This window comes from Desmodus rotundus, chromosome 5 (genome assembly GCF_022682495.2).
Source record: "Desmodus rotundus isolate HL8 chromosome 5, HLdesRot8A.1, whole genome shotgun sequence".
NCBI classification, from domain to species: domain Eukaryota; kingdom Metazoa; phylum Chordata; class Mammalia; order Chiroptera; family Phyllostomidae; genus Desmodus; species Desmodus rotundus.
Window position 1 is genome coordinate 154,455,067 of NC_071391.1, and position 20,584 is coordinate 154,475,650.

At 38.9% G+C, this 20,584-nt stretch overlaps 1 protein-coding gene across 6 annotated transcripts in view; it reads left to right on the top strand.

Annotated features, from left to right (window-relative positions):
- Positions 1-20,584, top strand: part of ITSN2 (intersectin 2) — a 116,119-nt gene that overhangs the window by 23,123 nt on the left and 72,412 nt on the right. For all 6 annotated transcript variants that reach the window (XM_045189205.3, XM_024552516.4, XM_053925822.2 and 3 more), the window contains exons 2-8: positions 735-798; positions 11,195-11,287; positions 12,210-12,273; positions 12,898-13,061; positions 14,225-14,431; positions 14,583-14,679; positions 16,247-16,386. In XM_045189205.3, coding sequence (XP_045045140.2) covers positions 768-798; positions 11,195-11,287; positions 12,210-12,273; positions 12,898-13,061; positions 14,225-14,431; positions 14,583-14,679; positions 16,247-16,386 — 796 coding nt within the window. In that variant the 5' untranslated portion in view covers positions 735-767. The remainder of the gene's footprint in view (positions 1-734; positions 799-11,194; positions 11,288-12,209; positions 12,274-12,897; positions 13,062-14,224; positions 14,432-14,582; positions 14,680-16,246; positions 16,387-20,584) is intronic.

Below are 20,584 nucleotides of genomic sequence, written 5' to 3' on the forward strand. Positions count from 1 at the left end.
GGCATTGTACTGGATTATGTTTAATACTTTAAAAAATACTCTTGGAAAGTATTTTTACAGATGACTATGAGACTCAAAAAAGATTAAGTAACTCTTTGATGGTTACAGCTAGGAAACTAGCATGGTTGGGATTTGAACCCAGAGCTGTTAAATTTCTAAATTTCCTTCTCTTCAAGTGCAGAGCACTTGCCCAGCACATTCGATTATATTTAAATAAAACTTATGTTTTAATAATTACTTCTAGACTGTTTTTATAAACTTGTGGAACTTGACTAAGTACTTATGCTACATTTATTTTGGATGTTTTTCTTGTTTGGGGGATTTTTTTTTTAAAAAAGAAGAGTATTAAAGATTTAATTGTTATCTACATTGAACTTACAAAGTTAATTTCCCTGAAATAAATCCTTGCCGAGTTGTAATAACTTTCCTCTTTCCCAAATTAATTTCTACAAAATTGGTTCATGCCAAGGGTTTCTTTATTCAATATTCGCTATTAAATGTGACTGTTTTTCTTTTAAATGGTTCATTTTAAAGGCAGAACCATTAGCCAACTAAATCTCCTACCCTTCCCCAAATGTAAATTCTGCCAGTTCAGCAGCAGCAGCAGAAGCTCTGCATTGTTTTCTGTTGGAAGTGTGAGCTGAAGGGACAGACATTCCCACTACTTGGCGGGTGCACTAAGCTGTGATCTGCCCTTGTTGTATTATTAATGGCACAATGTTTTTATGTTGCAGATGGCTGAGAGCTAGCAAGGAAAATTCGGGACCATGATGGCTCAGTTTCCCACAGCTATGAATGGTAAGCAGCTTTGTGCTTGTGGGAAGATAGAGAGGTTATGGGATTTTTTGGGGGGGGAGTGTAGAGGTAATAAAATATTCTTTTGTGATATTTTTCTTTCAGCTTATAAATGCAAAACTTAAAGTATTCTTGTTGAAAATATTTGGGCAGTTTATTTCAAAACATTGCATATAGCTTCTGTTAGAATATGCAGTGAATCCTGCAAGTCAGTGTTGGCGTGTTCTGCAATATCATCTGAAATGTGTGCTTGCCTTTGAGAGTTAAGAATAACTTAAAGCCACATTGTGTTCAGTGTATAAAAGTGGAGGACAAAAAGCAGAGTGCTATGAGGTAAAAATATTAAGTGTTTTTAATAGCGTGGGGTGATTGTAAACTGATTGAGCCAATAAAGATTCATTTAGTAGTATATGTAAAAAAGTAGTTTGTTTTTCTTTTACATAGATTATATATGTCAATACACACAATTGTTTAATAGGAATAATTTTAAAAGAAAATATTTAATTTCAATAATAAAATGTTTTTAAAGCTTTTTTATGATTCTAGTTTTAATTTACTTCTCAAATACAAATTAACCACCTTAGTAAGTATTAAGTTACTGTGTATGTCATTTAGAATTGAGAATATGTATTATATTCTTAAATCACTAAATTAGTCTTAAGATGCTGACTTGTTAATTTTGAGGTAAATTTCATTAGCTAATTATAACTATAAGGAAATAGTGAGTCCAGATGATAATTCTTTAACGTTAACATTGAAAATATTAGAGAACATGAGAAAAAAAGAGGGAAGAATCACCAATGACTCTACCATCTTGAGAAAGCAGTTCTGTTTTTATAATCTTCATCCGAGGATATATTTGTTAAGTTTTAGAGAGAGAGGGAGAGAGAGAGAAACATCAGTTAATTGGCTCTGGTATGCTCCCGGACCAGGGGTGGAATCCACAACCTAGGAATGTGCCCTGACCGGGGGTTCAACCCCACAGCGTTCCGGTGCACAGGGTGACGCTCCAACCAACTGAGCCACCTGGCCAGGGCAGTAATTCTGTTTTAATGTCACCATGCATTTAATCAGTTACATCTTGTTTCAAACGTGTTCTCGGTCACTATGAAAATACATATTGTATATCTAAAGTTTTAAGACTAGATTGACTATGAGATTTATAAGATTTTTGGAAAAATGAGTAACTTGCATAAAAATAAATTCTGATGTGTGGTAGGATTCTGTCATTTAAAGATGAACTCAAGATAAGGGTTTTGTTTGTTTACTTTTTTGCCTTTTCAGAACTCTTATTTAAGGGTTAATGTGAGCATTGCTCCTATTGTGGAAATAGTGTGGAATTATAAAGATGAGCAGTTTTTAAAAAATTAAATAATATTTCTTCTATAATGAGTGATAAACATAGATTTAGAATCAGGATAATAATTGTAGTAGTGATGTGTTCTACCTAAATTTGAGAATTTCTATGTCCCATACAAAGTAATTTGCATTAAATACAGTTTAGTTATAAACTCCAACCAATATGTTAAGCAGGTTTATAAATAAAATGAACATAAAAGAAAGCAGTACAACAGATCCTCAAATAATGTTCTTTTGTTCAACCTTACAGTGTTGATGAGAAAATTAAAATTGGCTCTGACTGGTGTGGCTCAGCGGGTTGGGTATCATCCCACAAACCGAAAAGTCTCCAGTTCCATTCCCGGTCAGGGCGCATGCCTGGGTTGTGGGCCAGGCCCCCAGTTGGGGGCGTGCAAGAGGCAACCAGTCCATGACTCTCATGTCATCTATGTTTCTCTCCATCTCTTTTCCCTCCCTTCCCCTTTCTCTATGACATATCTTTTTTTAAAAAAGAAAATTGATTCCTACCTAACACCACTCTTTATGTGGAGTTTACATGTTCTCCCCATGTTTGCCTGGGTTTTCTCCGGGGACTCTGGTTTCCTCCCACACCCCAAAGACGTGCATGTGGGTGAACTGGCGTGTCTAAATTGTCTTGAGTGTGGGTGTGTGTGCGTGGCCCAGTGCTGGAGTGACTCCTGTCCAGGGTGGGTCCTGCCTTGTGCCCTCAGCTGCCAGGAGAGGCTCCAGCTACCCAGGCCCATGAACAGGAATAAGTGAGTTAGAAAAGAATTCTCCTACTTGTTTTTATTCATCTTCTTAAATGTACATATAGCTCCCATTTATTTCAGTGTTGCAATATGAGAAGTGTTGTGGGTCTGTATTTAGAAATTTGGTGATATTTTTGTGACCAGAAATATGCCATGGCAAATTAACTCTTGTTTATATCAATGAGTCTACGGTAACACTGGTTCCAGTATATGCCTCATTTTACTTGAAGCACAGTTTCCAGGAACCTGCCCGCCATATTGAGTGCGCACAACTGCACACGCTGAGCGCTGTACATGCTCGTCTTTATTTTGTTTCTTGCATTTCCTAAACACTCATGTATCACTTTGTACCTCGTTGCATTATATATACAAGAATAACATTGGAAACAAATAAAATGTTCAGTAACCAGAAGTGATTATTTGAAAAATTGTACCAAATGTTGGATGATTAATTTAAGAGTAGTGTATAGGAATAGAGGTAGAAATTTTTTAAAACTTCTGAAGAATTGATAGCAAATGTAGACTGTGGCAACCTCCTACTTAATTTATAAAATAGCTAAAGATTAAACGTAATTTTGTACATATCTAATTTAAGTTCAATTTAGAGTTTAACATTTTATTGAAAGAAGCATCCGTGTATAGCACAAAACCTTCAAAAGCAGCGTTTGCTCCTCTACTAAATCTTCAGTTACAGATTATGTAAACTTTTTAATGCCCAAAACTTTTGGAACTTGCTTCTGAGTGCCATAGACCAAGCTGTTCATCAAAATGCTTCTGACATATTCCTCAGATTTTGTCATTTCTGCTTTGTCATCCCCAAACTAACCAGACTTTTTTAGACTTCGGTTTTTACAGAGACGCATTGTCCAATATAGTAGCCACTAGCTACATGTGGCTATTTCAGTTTCATTTAAATAAAATTTAAAGTTCAGTTCCTTAGTCACATAGCACAATTTTTAGCTTTATTTTTATTGTTGACACCATTACAGATGTCCCCCTTTTCTCCCACTTTGCCCACCTCCACCCAGCCCCCACCTCCCTTCCTTACTTCTGGCCATCACTATGCTGTTGTCCAAGTCTGTGGGTTATGTATGTGCGGCCTTTTGGCTAGTCCCTTCGCCTCCTTTCATCCAGCCCCCTCCTCCACTGTGCCCTCTGACAGCTCTCAGTCTGTTCCATGTATCCATGCTTCTGTTTCTATGTTGTTCGTCAGTTTATTTTGTTCATTAGATGCCACACATAAGTGAGGTCATACGGTATTTGCCTTTTTCTGACTGGCTCATTTCAAGTGCTCAGAGCCACACGTGGCCAGTGACTGCTGTATCGGATGGTGCAGGCACAGAACCCGCCGTGGGTTTTTCTTTCCTCCTCTGTGAAATGAGGATAGTAGTGGTACCTAATTTATAAAGTAGTGGTGGGAGTCAGTGAGTTACCACATATAAAGTACCTGAAGGATTGTCGGGGCTCAGGAAAGGTGAGCTGCTTCCATCTTTGTCATCCTTTGTCGTCGTCGTCACGTTCGATCGTCAGGATTTTTCCAAAGTCGTGTAGTAGTAAACCAGTCTATGGCCACACTACTTGCCTTCCTAGTCACAGGAATCGTGACAGGTCTATTGATTTATTTTATAATAAACTGATAAACCAAGTAGGTTTGGTACTATGAATGTGGTATTTCTTTATTTAGAAAGGGTATAGGTTTAGCTATTTTAGTTCTTAGTTCTTTAGTACCTCTGTTTCTTTCCTTTTAAATCTAATCTTAAAACTTGTCTTTAAGAGAGGATGTTTACAGATTTTTTAAAAGTCCAGTTATCTAGGGCTAATATGTGTGTGTATGTGTGTGTGTGTATTTATATAATGTAGGCAGCAAATGTCTATGAGCTTAGACACCTAAACACATTTGGTTTCTTACTGACAGAAGGCGAGTCGACTTGAAAAGGTCAGCAGTGAAGTGTAGGTGGTCATTAGCCACGTTGAATCTATAGTGCTCTAAAGACCTCCTCAGAGGCCTGGTCTAACCACATGTGAACCACGGAAAGATTTGTGAGTGACGTTTGTGTCCCCCAAGTCCCGATCTTGCTTCTCATCTTGTTTTCTACTCCTTCTTTTATTCACTCACATGTTGATGCCTCAGTCACTTTTAAGTGTTTGTTCGGTGCTGCGTACTCTGCTGGTTCTGGGGATGGAAAGATAAACGCAAAGCTCCTGCTCCAAGGGCTCTAGTCTGGCAGAACAGATGGACACAAAACAATCACAGCACCTTTCTAAGTGCTCTGTGGAAGCATGGAGTAGCCTCTTGAGAATCTAGAGGAGAAAGCAATTAATTTGACCTGCAGGTGTTAGTGACCTCCTAGAGGAAGTGACATCTGCCCTGGACCTTGAAAGGTAAATTTGAAAGAGAAGAGGGGATGATGTGAATGCCAGTCCAAGTGAAGGGAACAAGAGTCACAGGATGTGAAAGAGGATGTTATGTTTATGGGATTTGGAAGGATTTATGTGTCTGGGATGGAGGTGTATTACCAGCATTCCTTTTATCCTAGGTTTTTGTTTTGTATTGTTTTTTCTTTTTAAGTATTAAATAAATTTATATTAGAGGTAGTGTCATAGTTAACATTTTCTCACCTATTTGGTATATAATCCGTGTTCCGAATTTTTTAAAGGTATGTTATTCCAAAGGAAAATTTGGTTGCTTTGACATGTAAAAGAGACCTATTTTTATATTTAAATATCAGTTTAGATGCATCTCCTTTACATTTTGTTACTTATTTTCAAATGACAAAAATAATATCAAAGTAATCAGGGAAATAATGTGGGGCAGTAATTAAGAGCATGAATTTTGAAGTTATATTCTAAAGTACAAGAAAGTTCTAGCTACGAATTAGCTGCATGGTATTAAGCAAGTTACTTAACCAGCCTACACTTCAGTTTTTCCATCTGTAATACATGTAAAACCTAGTCCATGGGAGTTGTGAAAATTAAATGTGGTAATATTAATATACTTAGTGTGGGTGCTGGCACAAAGTACTGTATTTTGCCGTGTATAATACGTACTTTTTTGCCCAAATTTTTGAGGGAAAAATACGGATGTGCATTATACACGGGCAGTACCCAAAATACCTTGTATTGGTTCTTGTGTTTTGTAATTATTTGTTACATAAAACTTTTTGTACCATAATATATTAAAAAATAAATGCTAAAATTCCTTTATAATACAAAAAAACAAGTATCTAAATATAAATAAATAAATAAATTGAATTAAATAATTAAAACAAAAGAATTTTTTCCTGAAAGTTTGGGCCACAAACGTTGGTGCATATTATATATGGCAAAATACGGTAATGCTCAGTAGTTGGGCCACAACCATGGGTGCATATTATATACGGCAAAATACGGTAATGCTCAGTAGATAGAAGTTGCTGCTTCTACTAAGTACTACTATTGCTCTGCTAATGTTAGACTTTAAAAGTCAATGATAGAGAGGGAAGGTTGTTCATCTGAGATAGCCATTCAAGAGTTGAGAGAGCAGTAGGTAAAGGGGGTTAAAAAAAAAAAAGATCTATGTTTCTGTTTGAGAAAAAGTGAGTTAGGTGAGATTAACTCACTGTAACAGGATAGAGTTGAGTGATATATGTATCACCCTTAAGGGAAAGAGAGTTTGCCAGGTACTGGACCATATAATTCACTTTGACAGCACCAGGTGTTGCCTTTGGACAGCACTGTTGGCTCGCTGTCCAGAGATAGCCGGGAGGTAAAGGTGGAGCAGAATATTCTTAGGAGGGATAGAGAGAAGAGGGGGCAGTGTGCAACCCTGGCTTGTAGAGAACCGTGGTTTTCAACCCTGCCTGCACAAAAAAATCACCTGGAGAGCTTTTTAAAAATTAGGAAGTTTGTGCTTCATCCCCCAGAAATTCTGACTTACTTAGTCTGCTGGAATAGCTTTTCCCCGCTGAAGATCCCCAGGTGATTCAGTTGGGGGCGGGGAAGCGTTGAACACCTCTGGTGTAGAACATTGGCTAGTCAAGTATTGCCTGGGACTGCGTACCCTGTTCTTACTAGATAAGGACTGAAGGATGAAAAGGGCTACAGACCTGCCTAAGTCACCAGCCTGGGTAGCACACAGACGGGAGCAGAACCGTCACTGTTTCTTTATGCTCCAGCGCTGTTAACTACCAAAGGACGAGGGCAGAGGTGCATTTGGAGGTAGTAGGAAGTTGAGAGACTGGTCTCAGTTTTAGAGCAAATGGAAAGGATCGTTAAAATCATTGTTTGCTTCTTTTTCATAGTTTGAGAGAACCTCAGAAATAAATGCTCAGGCTTAAGAAGCCATCCTCCGTTTTAACACCTCTGCTAACAAGAAGAATACCTTCAAGGCAGTTAATTCCTCTTCGATACAGCCCTAACTTTCTGACGTGGCTGTCTTGTTCCTAATTCCTGTAAGGATAGCAAGTAACTGTATTCTCCATACCTTAAAAAATACTTAAAGTTGCTACCATATCTTCTTTAATCTTTGATTCCTCTGGCTTAATACTTCAGATTTTAACTGCCTCATAGAAAACTATTTCTAGACCCCTAACTCTCTGGACCACCTTTTTTTTTTGGAGCTGCTTTGTCGTTGCTGTTATGTTCACTCATGACAACACTAAGTCTTGTTTTAAGGTAGTGATTTAAATGCTTATTTTCTCTTTTTCCGGATCCCAGTTAAGTTACCAGAGAAAACATTTGTCTTCCATCTGAGGTAGCTTTAGGAAATAGAAAAGGCACTATCAGTGTGCCAGAAACTTTGAAGAGTTTCCAGAAATTGGGGAGCAGAGTAAATTGGATTCAGTGTAGGCATAGGGGGTTCGCGTCTGGACTGACTCTCTAGAGTCAAGGAGACCGGACTTCAGAGTGGACCGTGGGACAGATGGCAAAGCAAAGGATTTCCTTATGCCACCAATGCAGTTGGAACAGTTTTCCACAGAACTCAGTCTCAGACTTTGTGGATGCAGAGCTCTAAATAAAGTGGGGGGGATTTACAGAATGTGAAATGTGTAAAATGATGTTACAGAAATCAGTTAAAATTCTACTGAATACCAAACAGCAAGTGAGAGCTAGCATGCCAGTCTGGAATGACTGTGAGCCACAGATACAAGGGGAGTTTATACTTAACTTCAAGCTGTTTCCTGGGGGCATCCACTGAGTTCTCGCCTGAAGGGCTGGGGACTGCACAAGAGACCAGAACAGGCCCCCACCTCAGTGTTGCAGGCGGCTGTAGGGGGACAGGCACAAAATGCCATGCATTCTTCTGTATCCTTTTCTTCTATTAAGCAAAAGTCTTAAGCTACTGGGGGTCACTAGGAGGACATTAGCAAGGATCCCAAGGACACAGGCTGAGACACATTGCTACTGGGTGGGGTATAAGGGGAGAAGAAAAAGCTCTCTACCACTGAGGAGGGGAAGGGACCTTCTTGGGCCTAAGATTCAATACTGATACCACACAGAGGTGCTGCTCCTGCTGCTGCTTGGGGGAGTAGCTGCTTGGGGGATGGGCCTTCCCAAGACCAAGGAGGAGTTTGGGTGCCACAGAATGGGGGGCAGGAACACAGAGAAACCCACACCCCGGGGTCCCAGGTGCACAGGGCCTGCCTAAGACTGAGTGTGGATCAGGATCAAATGGAAGTCAAAGCCATGTGGTAAGGGAGGGCAGGCTCAGCAGCCAGTTAAATGGAAGGTGCTACCAGCAGTTTAGGAGAAGTGCACCAGGACATTTTCCTTGGGGGGAAAAGACCCCAGGGCCAGTTCTGAAAGAGTACAGGTCATTAAGGCCTCTTCCACTCACACCTCTTCATGACTAAGGTCTTTTCCCCCCAGACCTTCGTGACTAAGGTCTTTTCCCCCACCACAACATCTACTTGTCCCATTTGGCTGGAGCCTTACTGTGACACAGAAGGGTTAGATGCAAGAGGGTCAAGGATCGTTTTGTACACCAAAGCAGAGTTAACTTTGAATCCTCTAGGGCCCATTTTAGCTAAGCTGCCTGGAACTGGAGGATGTTCCAACCAGGCCTCCCTACACTTATTAGGAGAAAGAAAGATGTGTCATGTCCAAGAATGGTCAAGGTGGAATCCTGAATTTTCACGACAGGTCTGTATGTCCCCTATTGTCCCACCACCACCACCCTTTTAGTCTTCATTAGCCTGGAAACCCCTACGAGGCAATGATTTTCCCTTTCTGTGGATAGCACGTTCAGTGGCCCAACTGTCTTACTTTAAGAAGTGTGGACCAGGAGGAGGTGATGGAAGCAGAGTCAGACATCAGTGCATTGTTGAGCAGCTTTTGTGACAAATGATACAATCAACATCTTAGTGCACATGGTTCAGAAAGCTGAAAACAAAGCACAGGGTAGTTTTAAGGGCCACGGTAATGTAGGCATCATTGACTGACTGGTAACCTGAAAAAGTGTCAAAGTATTTGAGGCACCACCAGTAGCCTGAGAGAGGGTCAAAGATGCGATGTCAATCTGCCAAGAGCCAAAGGGGGCAATGCCCTGTGCAATGAGACCTCCCAAACCTCCCGCCCCTCCCCATACACATCCACACTCAGACAGGAATCACAAGTGGTATCCTCTGCATCCCATAGAGGAGGATTTAATCAGCAGCTTGATTTCGGTCTAAATCAGAGAATGGGCCCTTACCGCGGGGAGCTGCATTAGTGACTCAGACCATTCAATTAGCAATTACAATTTGTTTTCAGTTGGCAGCCCCAAAGAGGGTGTCTTTAATCTGTCAGTTACAGTTTTCCACGTGGCAAACCAAACAAATGGGCCATTGGCCACAGCCCAAAAGTTTGAGTCTGCCCACTGAACAGAATGACCGTGTCACCTTTTGGTCCTGCATAGCTTGGAGGCTGAGCAATCACGACAGCCTGGTGGACACTGTGGGCTTCAGCTTCTCTGAACCGTGAGGGAACTAGCCCCAGGCATTTCGGGGCACCTCACTGATTCAGTAGCGTTGTTTCCGACAGTGGAGTAGGAATAGTTTCTCCTCAGAGAGCTAGCTGCCCCACCTTTTTAAAATGTAAAGCCCAGATGCCCTTGGGGCCAGGCTGTCTGTATTCTTAATTAGATCATTTCTATTTGACAAGCTGGGCTTTTGGATTCTTCTCATCTTTTTAGTTGTGAAATTCAAGTTCACCTACTCCAAAATGGGACTTTGAAGTGGGAGAGTCACTAGGTCTCCATGAGTCAAGCATTGAGGCCCCAAAGGGCAGCTTCAGGTGGAGGCTGCTTCTCTTGCACAAAGTCTGTGATCGGCAGAATCCTCAGTGACAGACATTGTCCTGTCTTCAGTACCCAGAGTCAGTTTTGTTGGGGTCCACCAGCTAGTCCTGCTGATGGGGTTTTTAGTTCAGCAGGGTTAATTTACTTGTTTCGACAAAAGTACCATGGTTATGGAAATTGTTAACACAGAGGAAATAGGGTGACGGGTACATAGGGACTCCCTACTATCTTTGCAACTTTTCTGTAAATTATTCCAAATCTAAAATTATTCCAAATTTAGAAGGTTATTTTAAATAGTACTAGATGGGTCTCCATAACTTACAGGGTAAAAGTCAGACTCTTGGGAATGGCATTTAAGACTCTTTACAGTTAATCCCTCCCACCTGTGTCTTACCTCACACGTGGTGCTGGAGCTGCCAGTCTGCTCAGTGTACTTCCTTGACTTCTCATGCTGTGCCCTATTGTGTGAAATGCCCCATCCCATCTCTTCACCTGACAGTTCAGACGAAGCTTCAGGGCTCCGCCTCAGTCTGTCTTCTACTGTCTCACTCTTGATGCTCCTCACTCAGTGTTAGCACAGCTTTTATTTATGGGGTGGGCAAAAGTAGGTTTACAGTTGTGAGTATGCAAAACGGTTTATTCCTGTATCATCTTTTTTTAATCACTGAATTATTTATTTGTATTACAACTGTAAACCTACATTAGCCATCCCCTGTGTATTTCTGCCTAGGATGCTTCACAGTTTAACATCTAAGTAAGAGTTCCTTGAGGATGGGAATAATATTTTATTCATCTCTTTATTTCCGGCGAGTAGTGTTCAGTAACTGTTCAGTAGATGTTAATTGGAAGAATGAGTGAAAAGCCTTAGGGGTATGCTGTATAGTTCATGATAGAGCTTTACTCTTTGTAGTCACTCAGGTATTAAGTACTGTCATTTAAACAGATATTTGTGACTCATATTTACCTTTTAGAATGTTATATTTTAAGCATTCTCATACATACAGTATAATTTCTTTGTCTTCCATTTATGTTTTAGGAGGGCCAAACATGTGGGCTATTACCTCTGAAGAACGGACTAAGCATGACAAGCAATTTGATAACCTCAAGCCCGCAGGAGGTTATATAACAGGTGTGTGTTTGTATTTTATTTGTGAATTATACTTTAATTTGGTTGCCATCATATTTGTATTATTAAATGATAGATTCATATCAAATGAAACATTGTCATTTGCAACAACATGGATGGATCTTGAGAGTATTATGCCATGTGAATTAAGTCAGTCAGAAAAGGACAAGAACCATATGAGATCACTTATGTGTGAGTTCTAAAACAGAAGCACCAAACTGTGAGTAGTGACACAGCAGACAGCATGAGCATTGCCACGTTTCTGTCAGCCTCCCTTGTCCCGAGTCACACAGGGACCATGCAGAGATCCCAGAAGGATGCTACACATGCAGCAGCTGTGTTGCAAGAAAGGAACGCTGAGCTAGAGGGCACCTACCATGTTTTAGCATGCAGTAAGCCAGCTTGTTCCTTGTCCCAGAGGGAAAACCTTACCCCGTCCCTCAAGCTAGCTCACGGCAAGCCCGGTTCTGAGAAATGCCCAGGTAGAGAGCAATTAGTATCTTGCATTCTTGGCGCACACAGCTGGATATGTAGGATTGTGAGACACCCGTGGATGGCTGTCCCTCTCAACATCTGGTATTTTTTATTTAGCACTTTTCTAGGGAGTAGTGTTTTTAACTCTAAATTTTGTTAAGTAGAAATATTATCAATTAAGACTTCAATTATTGTGGAAAATAAGATGAAGAATGAAATCTTTTATCACTGATTAATTGTATAACCAGTTGTGACTTCGTTTAAAACATCTAAGTCTTATTAATGAAATGTAAATAATTTTATATGTGTATTTCTGTTTAATTTTTTAATGATCGAAATTAAAGTTATAATAAATCAGTAACATGATTATTAGTGCCTATTATTATTCACAGGCACTGGAGTAATTCCTTCTACTAATATCCTGCTTGATTTTTGTTTTTATTGCTTTCAGGTGATCAAGCACGTACATTTTTCTTACAGTCAGGCCTGCCAGCTCCTGTTTTAGCTGAAATATGGTAATATTGTTTTGTAGATGATCTTAAATTATTATATATCTGGTTTTATTTGGTTTTTAATGCAGTTTAACGTAAAATTGTTTTTACTTGCAGATTCAAATTTTTGTTATTTTGTAGTTTTATTTATTTCATCATCTATAAACCCAAAATTATTCCTTCTTTCTTCTGTTCCTACCTTAAATAAATTGTTTCTTATAATATTTATAGTAACATTTGTTTTTTTAATGTATGTATGGTAAATATCAATACCCACTCCATTTTCTGTCTACTTGGAATATTCCCATGCTTGGTCAAGTGCCAGGCACATAGCAAGCATTCAATAAATATTTGAACAAATGAATAAGTTTAGAAGAATTATACTCTTAAATAATTTTTTTTTTTTCCATTAACACTGGTGGAATTTATCCCAGAGGTCTCTAGATTCTATGTAGAATGGCAGTATTTTATTAGATGTTTCTCTGGTCAATATTTCTTAATGTATAGGTTTCAGCTTTTTGAGATATACACATACATTTTTAAATGATGATCGACATGTGAATGCTACATCATTGTTTTTATTTTATCATCATCCTCAAGAGTAATGTTGACCCTACATACAGTCTGCCCACCTCACTGTCCCTTTAGGGCTTTATCAGACCTCAACAAGGATGGGAAGATGGATCAGCAGGAGTTCTCCATAGCTATGAAACTCATCAAACTGAAGCTGCAGGGCCAGCAGTTGCCTGTGGTTCTCCCTCCTATTATGAAACAACCTCCTATGTTCTCTCCATTGATTTCTGCTCGTTTTGGTATGTATTTATGGATTTAATTAGTAGCCTCTGACGGTTATTTAGTGATCAAAAAAAGATATGTTGGCATAAAATGACAATTCCCAGACTCCAAGTTAATTTTCATGTCTGAAATAAGAAATATTAAATTTGCTGTCACAGCTAGGGTGTCTGTGTGTCCTAGTTTCCAGGGGCAGTTCTCATGTCTTTTGTCTTGGAATCTAGTCTGGTTAGTGTGCCCTTTTCTTTCCCAGTTGGGTGATAAATTGTATTATCTCCTTTGTGTAGCTGGTCCTAAATACTAGTCTTAATTAGTTTCCTCTATACTTTGTATGAGTAACAGAAAAAATGTGAACAATTTTAAACTCACTTGAAATAGTGTAATTTGGGGATAATTTGAAATTATACATAAGTATAATTATTTTTATAAAGAAATTTCTTTAAAGGTTAATTAGCCAGCTAAGTTTAGGGCTAAAAGTTGAAGACTTTGTGCTGATTAATTTACATATTCATCAGAGGTAACCAGTTTTTCATTAATTTTCACTAGCCAATTTCTTATTAATTGTACGTGAGAAGCACTCATTGGAGTGGAGTGTTCAATGAAATCTCTCTGTGTATCTGAAACATGTCCCTATACCCCAGATGATACTGACTTCTTTCACTCTCACAGTAAACTCTAGAGATAAACTGAAAATCACTGTGTGATTTGTTTATATAATGTACCCAGTTTTCAGCAATTTACTTAGTAAATGAATAAGAGTCATCACTTTGCTCCTTTGAGTGAGGGTCGTTTGGCTCTGTGTGTGTGTATTGATTCAATAGCACTGTATAATCTTCACGCAAAATCCCACATTTGATCAAGTACTACATTCTCTCTTTGAGGATTCTAATACTTAATTGGAAAAGGCTGCTTGATTTTGTTCATGGTGCTGGAAGAGACTTGTTAACTCCTTAGTAGGCATTCCTTTAGTTCAGATAGGTCACAATATTGATATTAAAAGCAGTAGTTTACCTCCCTCACTGCTGGGTCAAAGCTGCTTTTGTGAAATTTTTAAGGCTAGTTTGCCCATAGTGTTCCTATATATAAATATAGGGCCTGCTCACTGTACTATAAACTTGTTTTCTGGCATGTGTCTTATGATTGATTTACTAGCACTGGGAAATGTGTTCTATTTTGTCTTTAGGAATGGGAAGCATGCCCAATCTATCCATTCCTCAGCCATTGCCTCCAGTCGCACCTATAGCAACAGCCTTGTCCCCTGCGACTTCAGGGACCACCCTTCCTCCTTTAATGATGCCTGCTCCCCTCGTGCCTTCTGTTAGCACTTCATCATTACCAAATGGAACTGCCAGTCTCATCCAGCCTTTATCCATTCCTTACTCTTCTTCAAGTAAGTACTGTATGTCTAATGAGTCAATATTTCGTATGAAGAAAGAAATCGTTATGTTCACACTCTAATAGAGGCACGTTTCCTTCATAATTTGTGATCATTGTTTAGTGTGAACCTTTTTCATTTTTCTTTTCTTTTTCTCTTTTTTTAGCATTGCCTCATACGTCATCTTACAGTATGATGATGGGAGGATTTGGTGGTGCTAGTATACAGAAAGCCCAGTCTCTGATTGATTTAGGGTCCAGTAGGTATGAATACTTAAACTTCCAACTTGTTGTGCTTTTATAAGGAGTATTTAACAAATGGCTATTGGTTTAAAGCTCTGAACTTATCCAAGTTTTACTTTATAATGATCTGATGTAAATTTACTATTCATAAATTATATAAAATATTTTTTTTATTTTTAGAACTATTAAATGCCTGTGGTATTTTACTTTTGAAAAATGTTCCATGTATGCCCTGACTGGTGTGGTTCAGTGGATTGGGCATCGTCCTGCAAACTGAAAGGTCGCTGGTTCCATTTCTGGTCAGGACACATGCCTGGGTTGTGGGCCAGGTCCTTAGCTGGGGGTGGTGCGCTAGAGGCAACCAATGGGTGTTTCTCTCACACTTAGATGATTCTCTCTCGCGCTCTCTTTCTCCCTTCCCCTTTTTCTAAAAATAAATAAAATCTTTTTAAAAATGTTTCATGTAAACTAAAAGTATTTTGCTATATTTTTAATCAGTTAATTTTTTTTTGCTCAGAGCTACATGTTTTTCCTTTAAATAATATGTTTCTTAAAACATCTTATAATCGTTGCACATTATTAATTTCTTTCTTTCTTGAGCAAATTCTGCTGATTGAGTATCCTTTAATTTCAGAAAACATCAATGTTTACTTACCACCCCTTGTATAAATTACAATAATACTCTTTTTATAAATTAAAAAAAAATTTCCAGTTACAGGTGACATTCAATGTTAGTTTCAGGTGTACAGTATAGTGGCCAGACATTGACACAGCTTATGACCTGATCCTCCTGACAAGTCCAGCAGCCCCTGCCACCTGCATAGTTACTGCAGTATTACTGTATCCCTTATGCTGTACTTTGTATCCCTTTGAACAGTTTCTAACTGCCAATTTGTACTTCTTAACCTCTTCACCTTTTTTACCCAGCCCCAAAACCCACCTCCCACCTGGCAACCATCAGTTTGTTCTCTGTATAATGAATTTCTTTCTTTTTTGTTTGTTTCTTTATTCATTTTTTAGATTCCACATATAAGTGAAATCATATGGTATTTGTCTTATTTCACTTAGCATAATACCCTCTAAGTCCATCCATATTGTTGCAAATGGTAAGATTTCATTCTTTTTTATGAAATCTTAAAAAAGATACAGTGATATCCCATTGTTTACAGGTACCACATCTTCTTAATCCAGTTGTCTCACAGTAATGCTCTTTAAAGCACTGACCCAGAAGAATCTTTGTATCCTAGCTTAATCACGCGCTGTGTGACCTTTTTGCCCCTCAACATCACTAAGCCATAGTTTGCCCGTATAAAAACTGGGCCAGTAATACCTTTTAAGTTTGTCAGGAGGATTAGAGGTAATTTTGTGAAGGCCCCAGCATAATAGGTTCTTGATACATGGTAGTTCTATACTTCATATGGTATTTGCTTTCCTAAGAATAAGGATAATTGCTTGAATTTTTTCAATATCAAATACAGCAGCAGTTACTATTGTATTATAGAAGGTGTGATTCTTTATTTGTCTTACAAAGTTTAACTAAATGTATTTTATTTAGTAACATAAAAATTTTAAATAAATTTTGTTATAGCTCAACTTCCTCAACTGCTTCACTCTCAGGGAACTCGCCCAAGACTGGGACCTCAGAGTGGGCAGTTCCTCAGCCTTCAAGATTAAAGTATCGGCAAAAATTCAATAGTCTTGACAAAAGCATGAGTGGGTACCTCTCAGGTGAGTGGCATACAGAGCTTAAGAATGTGAGAGAATTGAAGTTTTTTATGTGGGCTTTTGCGTACTTTGTAGCTCATCTAAAATTTAAACATCAAAAAAATTTGACGGGCATTGGATAAATACAAATGTAAGTTGTGTAAGAGTTCAAAGATGGATATAACATTGGTTTCTTCAAAGCTCTGGCGATACAGTTGAGCACACAGATACACACCCAAAAGACCTCGCCCTTGAGAAGATCAAACCTTGTCCTCCAGTGTCGGGAGTGAATGGAGAACCTCACCTGGCAAGAGGCACTGTGTGGGGCTTAGCCTCAGCTCAGTTCCCTGAGAATTCCTCTCCTCATTGGGTCTTCTCTGTTTGCTCTTCCTAAAACCTCACGTGAGCATCGCTCATCCTTTAATACTGGAACCAAAATGTACCCATAAAACTTGACCTTAGATCCCCGTAGAGTATTTGAGTCCATGCTAGAACAGACATTCAAACTTTACTAATTGAGGATAGTGAAGGGCACGTAAAGAGAGGATAATAGGCAAGTAGAATTCCTGCCTTCTGACTTTCCCCCCTCTTTACTCAGCAATGAATTACAATTTAGACCAAGTAAATAAATGTTCAAAAGTAATAAGAGCTTTAAAATGCTAGGGAACATAGGATGGAATATATTAATACTAATGAGATCAGATAAAACAGCTTATAGGAGGGGAACATTTAAGCTCTATCATGAAAGAATTGAAGATGAGGGCATTTGAGGGTGACAGAAGAATCCTTACAAGCAAAAAGTACATGGCATGTTTAGAGAATGAAAAGAAGTCTATAAAATAGGAGCATAAGATCTCTAGTTGTGCGGTGGGGCAAGGAAGCAATAAGGTTTTAGGAATTGTTGGACAGGCAAAAACATGCAGCATTTTCTTCAAAGATATATACCTATGTGATGAAACCTTTTTTTTAAGCAAGGGAATATACACACAAAAATCAGGGGAACACAGCCTCAAGGCATTTAGTAATGATCTAGTTTTTAAGTCGGGTGTTAGGTTCATGGGTGACTTTTATTATTATACTTTCTAACTTACAAATACACTACATTTTACATGTATCAAATATTAATAGCTAAAATTTTCTGTAATTTTATGAAATTGTGTGAAGTAAGGTATACTATATTTTTAAATAACCCTTTAAAAAAACAAAACAAACCATTTTAACCTCTCTGAAATTAGAAGGTTCCCATCAGTGGTGTGTTAACACTGTGTCATGGTTTTATTGCCAGTGTTTTTTTCTTTCTTAGTGTTACAGAAAATAATGGTGTATCTTATAATTGATGGCATCTTAGATTATGTGAAATATGGTATTCAGACATACTTGAGATTAATATAAGGTTGTGATTCTCATTCTTTGAAAAAATGAACTTGCTTGGGCCCTATTTGGCATTAAAGAAGTTTCTTTATTCAAATTAACAAAAGTAGACTAAAGTAACATGTATAAAAAATGTTCATGGCAGCTTTATTAAAAATATCCAAAAAAGAGCCCTAGCTGGTGTGGCTCAGTGGATTGAGCACTGACCTGCGAGCTGGAAGGTCGCTGGTTCGATTCCCAGTCAGGGCACATGCCTGGGTTGCAGGCCAGGTCCCCAGTTTGGGGTGTGCAGTAGGCAACCAGTCGATGTTATCTCTAACACATTGACATTTCTCTCCCTCTCTTTCTCCCTCCCTTCCCATCTTTCTAAAAATAAATAAATAAAATCGTTTTTAAGGTATCCAGAAAAGAAACATTCTAAGTGTCCATCAACATGAGAATGATAAATAAATTGTGGTGTATTTTTATAACACTACAGCAATAAAAATGAATGAACTTCTGATACTTGCAACAACATGGGTGCATTTCACAGATACTGTATTGAATGAAGGAAGCCTGGTGCACAAAATCCACACTGTTTAATTCATTTATGGGAGGCTGGAGAACAGAAAGCCTAGTTGGTGGTGATAGAAATCAGAGTGGGGTAGTTACTCTGTTGGGAAGGGGCCCTGCCCAAACCTCCTGGGGTGCAGGAGACATTCCGTATCTTGATGCAGGTGTTGGTTGCATGTGTGCATACCATGTAGAAACTCATCCCGAAATACACTTAAGATTAGAGCTCTGTATGTGTGTGCTTCAGACATACGTGTAAATGAAGGTGGATTTATGTTGGAACATGAAGAAAATATCTCCCAATGTTACTTTATTTGTGTATGCCACACTGTGTAAAGGTTGTGCACTGTTTTGTTTTTAGTGAATGTTACTGTTCTTAGATCTATTAGAGTAAAGCTGTGTATCCATAGTTAAGGGAAGGATTGGGTTTTTTTGAAAAGAGAAGTTGCTTCCGGTGTGCCCAGGTATATGAGGATGGGGCCGACTTAGCCTCACACATTGTTTTATGCAGTGAATGTTGGTGGTCTAATTTTTCCCTTTTATTGTTCGTCTTCTCTTTCTCCTAAATCTTAATCATGATCTATTTAAATTAATTCATTGACTCAAATATTTCTTGAGTCTCATATCTCCCAGACACTCTGTGAGGTACTAGACTGCAGAGAGAAAGAAGACATGGCCCATATCTTTGAAGAGCCCATAGCAGTAGGTTGCATAATCACAGAATTTGATTAGTGGCTTAAAGGTGCTATCATTAATATAGATGAGAAAGTAACTAGCTCCAAGGATATAAAAGAGAGTTCCATGGAAGAGATGACAGTTGAGCTGGATCTTAGAGGATAAATAGACTGCCAGGTAGAGAATGGAGAATGGAGAATGGCATCATAGGCACAGGAAATAGGATATCCAAAGGGTTGGCAGACCAACAGTGTACTTGTTCAGGTGAGCTTTTCTTAAGAAAGCACTCTCTGGCCCCTGTAGCGCTTTGTATTGTTCAGACTTTGCCTGCACACATTGAAGCCTCCCACCAGTGTGCTTTTAACCATTTACATTCCTTCCCTTCTTCCTCTTGTTTGCTCTGTCACCTAATGCTAAGGGATCAGCTCTGCTGTCTTTGTCCAAGAGCTGAAACCTTAGTGACTGAACCCTTTTTCATGCTTGAAACAGCCTTCCATTTCTCTGTATTGGAGGAATCCTCCTCTTAATACAAAAATGTCCTCAAAGCTCACTGAGGAATAGTTACTTGGGTGAGGCTCTGAGCCGTCTCCAGTGTTTTTTCCTTATGTGATTTCTATTAAATGGCCAGATTTTTTTAAAAGAAGAGTGAAAGTTTTTAAGTGATATACCATAAACATTCACTTGCACAGTACATGGTATATATTTGTGTCTGTTCCATAGAGTGTATGTAGCTTTGATTAAGCAGACCTGTGTTCAAAGCTCAGTGAAATGCTGGGTTTAGTGGCATTTGTGCTACTTTTGTAGTGGGAGCTGGTGCTGAGGAAGAGTTGGCACAAGCACTGCTTGCTCTCTTCTGTGCAGAGGTGTTTGGACCAGCCTCCACTCAGGCTGGACCCAGAGTAGGGCCTGACTCCGCTGGTGCTCACGGCTCAGTCAGCTGAGGGTGAGAGTTGCAGCAGCTGCTGCACTGACTAGAGAGACCTTCTCCAGAGAAGCCACATGATTTCATCCGTAACCAGAAAACCTCAGATTAGCGCCCCGGGAGTGAATGCTCCTCTTGTGCAGATGGGGATTTTCTGTTCTGGAGTATTTCCATTGAAGATTAGGAAGCCTGTAACAGAAACATGTTTTTGTTTTCTCACTGATGGAGAGAAAATTGGACAGTTTACATAGTAAACATCAAGTGAATGTTAATATTATACTATTGCATGCTATCACATAGGTCCCCACTACACCTTAGATGAACAATTTGGATTAAACTTTATTCATTACTTTAGCAACTATTCATTGAGCATCTATGTACCAAGCATGGGGCATACATTAGTGAATAAAGCAGTCACAGTTTTTGTCTTTATAGAACTTAGCATAATAGGGGAAACAAAAGTAGGTAAATGAGCAAATAAATGTTACATTACAGACTGTGATATGAGATATGAAGAAAATGAAAAGGAAATGATAGGGTGGACAGAGAAGGCCTTCTGAGAATGTAACCTTAAATTGCGACTTAATGGGCGAGAAGGGCCCAGATGCACAGTGACTGAGAATTGTAAGACTTTGGGGTGGATGTACAGGAGAGGGAGGCTCCAAGATGACTCTTTGATTCGTGGCTTGATCCACTGAATGG